The 6,248-nt window shown below is 38.8% G+C and overlaps 1 protein-coding gene across 1 annotated transcript; it reads right to left on the reverse strand.

Annotated features, from left to right (window-relative positions):
* Window positions 1–993: 993 nt before the first annotated feature.
* Window positions 994–4,357, reverse strand: LOC112172559 (cyclin-dependent kinase 12-like). Its single transcript, XM_024309952.2, has 6 exons — window positions 4,227–4,357; window positions 3,486–3,545; window positions 3,272–3,373; window positions 2,565–2,922; window positions 2,028–2,165; window positions 994–1,953 (listed from the first exon to the last, which is right to left on the reverse strand). Exons 1-6 carry the CDS (start codon window positions 4,355–4,357, stop codon window positions 1,138–1,140), a joined length of 1,605 nt encoding a protein of 534 aa, XP_024165720.2. The 3' UTR covers window positions 994–1,137.
* Window positions 4,358–6,248: the final 1,891 nt, after the last annotated feature.

Below are 6,248 nucleotides of genomic sequence, written 5' to 3' on the forward strand. Positions count from 1 at the left end.
GATGTCTACATGTTCGATCTCGAAGAGTGAAGGACGTGTTGTGCTCTTTTTGTCCTTCGACCAGGGTTATTTTTATCCCACAGGGTTTTTGTTACCTGGCAAGGTTTTTAACGAGGCAACGGATGAAGCGTCACCACCAAGTTTGAGCGGCACAAGGGGGAGTGTTGAAGGAATATCGATTTAGTGTGCCTTATCAAACTAGGAGTAGCAATAGGAGAGAAGGTTCTAGATTTCCCAATCCTACACGGATTGGTATTCCTTGTAACATTAGAACTAGTACTTTGTAATCTCTATATATAGGGCTCCTATTCTCAATAATATGACACACAATTCTCTCTACAATTTCTCTCGAATCTCCTTTTCCTTAAACAATATTCAGAATAAATATTTTGTTTTTTTTTTCTCTACACTTTATTTTCTGATTAGTAGCTTTACTTTAGAATTTAAACAAAAACATATAAAAATTGTCCCTAGAATTTTAACAATCTTCTTTGCGGTAGCTCTTAACATGCAATTTCCATCAAATCATAGCAGGAAATTCTTTACCCGCATAGCAAGATAACTTTCTATAGGTTTGTGGTTCATGCAAAAATTTACTTTCATATAATTTTTGAGACCCAACAATATTTCTAAATTTCATTTAACATTTAAAAGATAGCACAGCGAGAATGGACGTCCTTTTACCAACAACTCTGCAATATGTTGAGAGAATTTGGTTGGCACCCTTTTGAAGGTGGTACTCCGGGCTTCCAACTAAAGGCTTGCAGCCTGTAATCCCTCGTTTTATAATTGTTTTTTGTCCACCAAAGTTAAGGACAATTTTCACTTTGTCTTGATTGCTATTGAAATTTCAACCAAAAATAAATAAAAATAAAAATATTTTGGAACAAGGATAAAGCCGCCAAATGCAATGCCTGTTTGTCTCATCTGTTATCAACATCAAAAGGAGAGAAGATGCTAACGAATCGATAGTACACTGGATAATACACAAACCTACTGCTACTTCAAAATGGTATCTCACTTTGCCACCAAACTGAATAGTTAGAACACTGTGGTTCCTTTATACGACAAATGCCATGGAGCTTCTGGAAAAAATCACAAATATCTGCCAGTCACCTGAGCTGCAACAGGTTTCTATTAATTAAGCCAATCATCACTTATTGGCAATCTTGCTTGTTTGGTTTCCTGAATCGCTGGCACCTGGGGTTGGGTTTGTAATGGTGGTGTCTGGATTGGGACCTGTGGTTGTGGCACTTGAGATGAGGCCTCTGGTTGCGGCGCCTGGGATGAGGCCTCTGGCTGCGCCGCTGGGGATGGGGCCTCTTGTAGCGGCGCCTGGGATGGGGCTTCTAGTTGCGGTGCCTGGGATGGGGTATCAGGTTGCGGCGCTTGGGATGGGACATCAGGTTGTGGCGCTTCAGATGGGGTTGCATCAGGTTGTGGGCCTTGGGATGCGGCATCAGATTGTGAGGTTTGAGGTGGCGCATCTGATGGCGTGTCTAATGGTGCCACATCATTCTTAGAATTTTCCGGGACACTCTCTCCAGAAGCAACTGGAGCTGGATTACTGTCTGTTGATGAAACAGGGGGATTATTGTCTGAAGTTGGTTCACCTGATTCAGATTGTTGTGGCACACTTGAAGGGGCTGGTGTGGTAGCAGGGGCTGCTTCTAACAGCAGTGGCTTGCCCGGTTGCTGTTGTGAATTCTGGGCCCCTGGAGGCGGTTTCTTTTGAACAGCCATAGCAACTGTAAGAGATGGCATCCCTGGAGGAAGAATTTCAATTGGTGGTTTCTTGGCAGCATCTGCTAAACTTGTAAGCTTGGGTTCCTCCAGAGAAGCCAAAAATGCTGCAGCAGCATCCGTTTTTTCTAATGGGGTGTGCTCAACCTCCTTTTGCAGCATTTTATTCCATGCCTGAACCAAGTTCTTCAATGTTGGTCTCCCATGAGCCTGCAATATCCATCAGGTCAGCTCACAGCAATGACTCGAGAGTTATATGTACAAGCATATGTAAAATGTCATACATGGGCATGAAGCACAGCCTCAGCAAGCATTCCAGTATCCTGCCAAGCCTTCTCCATGAGAGCATTGTCTCCCAAAACTGCAGCTGCGAATGCTGCTTCCCGTCCAGCACCAATGGATATTAAATTGTTAACCAAATTCTGCATTGCATGTCACTGATTTTAGAAAGTATGATATGGAAATGGAGAAAAGAAATCCTATCAGTAAGAGTAATTTGGAACACCGCTAAGACAAAAGAAGACCATTGATATTCCGCAAAGGAAAACAGAGGTGTCAGGAACTAGTATATTGGGAAATCATAGTTTTTATTTTTCAGGGAAAAAACAAAAAAAAAAAAGCACAACTTCCCATTTTTTTATTTGTATACTGCTCAGAGAAAGAACACCCAGAAATCACAGTTTCAATTATGAATATGGACAACAATATCATATGTATTAATTTTTAGGTGTGGTTTTGTCTGATATTACTATTACGTGCAAACCAAAATAATTGGAAGCACCAGAAAGCAAAATAAGCATGTTCAGATATAGATAGCATACACTAAGCCGTGTCAACTCTCCATGATTGGCTAACCGAAGAGCTTGTCCTCTTAATTCATGACCCTGTAAAGCTCCTTTCACAGAAGCCGCAGCAACCAACCTCTTAAGAGCCTCCCGAGCAATTTCAGCCTGTCCAGTAGCATCTGCGGCATCAATAAGATCCAAAAACTCCTTTGTAAATTTCACTATTCCTTGGACAGCTTCCAATATATTCTCTTTCTTAGTTGTTATAGTAAGAATGTCCTTCAAATCAAATCCTGAATTATCTTGCCCCAAGTCCCTACTGTTGCTCATTGTGAGAAGGCACTGGAGAGCTCTTTTCAAATCACTGCTCTGCATGGCCAAATTAAACTCCAACCTACAAAACGAGGATAGCATTGTAAGTTTCAAAATGAAATGAAATGTAAGCTGTTTGATGCTCAAAAGCCTTTTCTATCATATAATTCAGAAAAGGATTCAACACAAAAATAATGTTTCAGTCTGCCAGACCCATCAATCATTGAATCAACCTTATAAACTGGTATGCAGGTATCTACATATGGTCAGGTTATTACACAGTTATTGCACCAAAAGGGTAATATATATTTTATACTGGAAACAAAAGAGAAGAAGTATCAAAATGGAAATTTATGAATATGCAAAACAGAGAACTACACTGAGTCTGTGACGTCAAATATGCAAAGCGCCTGAATTAATTCATAGTATACCTCTTAGAGATTCCAGGCAAATGAAGTGCCTCAGTAGCATAACCCATCCCTAGCGGAAACTGGGCTAAATCATCATGATGTTCTCTACCATGCCTACTTGCCCTGCATAAAAGAATAACTTGTAGCGTCAGATAATCAATGCTATATCTCATATACAACATTAGGCCAGGAAAAAAAAAATATCTCATTTAAAACTTTAGAGAGTGACTGATACCATTTCACAGCACTAACAGCATCTCCATAAGCAGCAAGGCACCGGCAGCGGATACCGGCACTACACCAATTTTGTTATCAGACAACACTTTTTGCACAACGAAAAAAAAAAATGTGTTGTGTGATGAAGAAAAGTGAATCACACAACATGTTTAGTAAACTTACGTTGTATAAGGTGGTTTAAATTATGAAGTTTTTGTTTAGAAGGTCATTGCACAACGGTTACAAGAATAATCTGTTGTCTGAATCATAAAAAAAAATAGCGGCAGATTTCCCTCCCAGATCGACTCAAATTTGGCTCCAAATTGGTACTACATAGCACAACAGTATAGTTATATCTGTTGTATGAAAGTACCATGCAAAACATGATACAACGGTTTTTGACTTTTTGTTGTGTGATGAAGTGGGAAATATTTGAATGTGCCTTTATTTGGCCCAAAATGGCACTCGAGCCCCCCAAAAACCTCCAAGTTTTGATTGAAATATATAGCACCAAATTGATAATTAGACAACCAAATGAGTTGTTTCCGTTGTGTAAATGAGCATTGGCTAGCATGTTACTTTGGTTGCATATTATAGCGGGAACTTTTCCCTCTTTGGAACCTTAGCTGAGATTTAATTTGTTCACAATCAGACAACAAAACTTCGTGTTTATGTTGTCTGATTTATAAAGCAAAAATTAAAAGCCCGCGCACCTTTGACAACTTAATTAGCTAGCTAGGTTTATTGGATTTACTCTCACTTTGTCAAAACAGCCGTTTCCTCTCGTCGAGTAGCTCTCTTCTCAACTTCATCAAAAACCATCACTCTCTCATCAAAACACCATGGCTCTCTCATGAAAACACCATCTGTCATCAAAACATGCACATGCATCTCGATTAGGTCTATCTCTCAGAAGCCATGCTAACCCATTCCCTCTCTCATCTCCCCTCAGCTGCAAACCAAATAGGAAGCCGCTTGGAGTTTTGATTCTAAGCAAAATCACCACGAAGCAGTGACCTTGTTGTTCTTGCGCAGCCCACTTGAAACCACTGAGCAGATCTCTCTCTCTCTCTTTCTCTTTTCTATCCGTCACTCGCTATTAATGGTGCTCCGGCCACGAACCCGTCTATAGTGAGCAGTTTGACGGCGAATCCTACCAGACTTAACCTCCATTGTGATCTGTCGAAGCTTGTGGGTTCAGGTAAGATTCCAATTCCACCCCTCGAATATGGGTCATCTAAATTCATGTAATTCATGCTTATTTTCATTAGTTATGTGATTGTATTGAACTAAGAAAGCAAAAACAAGCATGCCCACAAAGAAAAAAAATGATGTAGTTACTGTGATTGTGTGAGTGGTTTCCCACGAATTCTCCTTCTCTAGATTTGGTCTGTTTGCCTCATTCTACCATGTTTGGATTTCCTGATTTTGATTTTAGGGTTTTTTGGGGATTTTTTTTCAACGGAAAAGACTGTTGCTTTAGGAAATTGGATAACTGATTTGTCAAAATGGAGATAAGGTTTTTGACATGTAAATTGCTCAAGTAATGTCGTAACAAATAGCAACTCTGTTTGATTACAGTCCAGGGAACAAAATAGTATTTGATTGGTTCAGACTTACAATTTAGATTATCTAAATTGGTGGTGAGTTGATGGTGTTAGTGTTTGGAATATGATTTGATCTTTTCATGATATTGTTAGACCCCAGAAAGTGAATTTAGTTTAGGCTTAGTAGATTCAGTGTTCTTTTTGCATTTGCCTTGATTGAAGATGTATATTCTGTGCAGTAAAGTGATTGTAAATTCATGGAAAAATAGAGGGTTCGGTTACAATATTGAAAGTGTGGAGTATCATGGTGACTTTCAGTTTCCATTGGCTTGTATTGCTTGAATGTTGAATGTGAATCTTACTTTCCAAACCGAAAATGTGGTGATTTTTCTTCAATTAGTATTCCATAAGTCAAGGACAGCATTTCAAAACAGGCCTAATTGTTTTTTTGTGTACAAATATCGTTTTGAAGTTTGGATATATTTGTTTTTCACCTCAGGTATGATAGTGTACGAAAAGCAAGTTGTGAATATGCACTTTAAAAACATGTATCTATTTGGTTGGAACTAGTTTTCTGAGCTTTTCTTTTTTCAGTTTCTTCTTGTTGGGACAGGGAAGAATGAGTTTTATTGGCTTGCAATGAATTTTTTCATGCTAATCTTGCATATAGAAAGTGATGTGATTATTACTAACGGGAGGAAATAATGTGGTAAAAGCTAGTTTTTAGGGAAGAAGGGAGTCCTATGATATATGTGCTTAAGACCTTTCTTCCTACAATCATATGAAGAGTCTTATCCCTCTTGGGAATTGATAGGGTGGAAGAGGAGAATGTCAAAAGACTCAAATACCAACAGAAGGCTAAAAAAAAATGAAATTAAGTGAATGGTTGTTTTATGCATGCATTCAAGTGCTAGTTAGTTACCCCACATTTTGACTCTACAAATGTTTCACTGCTGTTATGTGTTTATCATCTACTGTTGTGAAAGATGCATGAGGATAGTGTGATCATGTGATGCAGTGTTGAACATGATGCAAATTTGTTTTAGCTTGTCGAGACATAATTAGATTACTAAACTTAGAGACATAAAAGATGTAGAACTGTCATCCGGTTACCAAGAGTGGTCTCATAGACTATACATCGAAACTGTTTCAGTCTAGGGTCAATGTTGTTGCTTTTGAAAGTTCAATATTGTGACTTCAAATGTTAAATTTGAACCACTTAAACTCTACTCCCT

The sequence above is a fragment of the Rosa chinensis genome, chromosome 6, assembly GCF_002994745.2.
Source record: "Rosa chinensis cultivar Old Blush chromosome 6, RchiOBHm-V2, whole genome shotgun sequence".
Classification (NCBI taxonomy): domain Eukaryota; kingdom Viridiplantae; phylum Streptophyta; class Magnoliopsida; order Rosales; family Rosaceae; genus Rosa; species Rosa chinensis.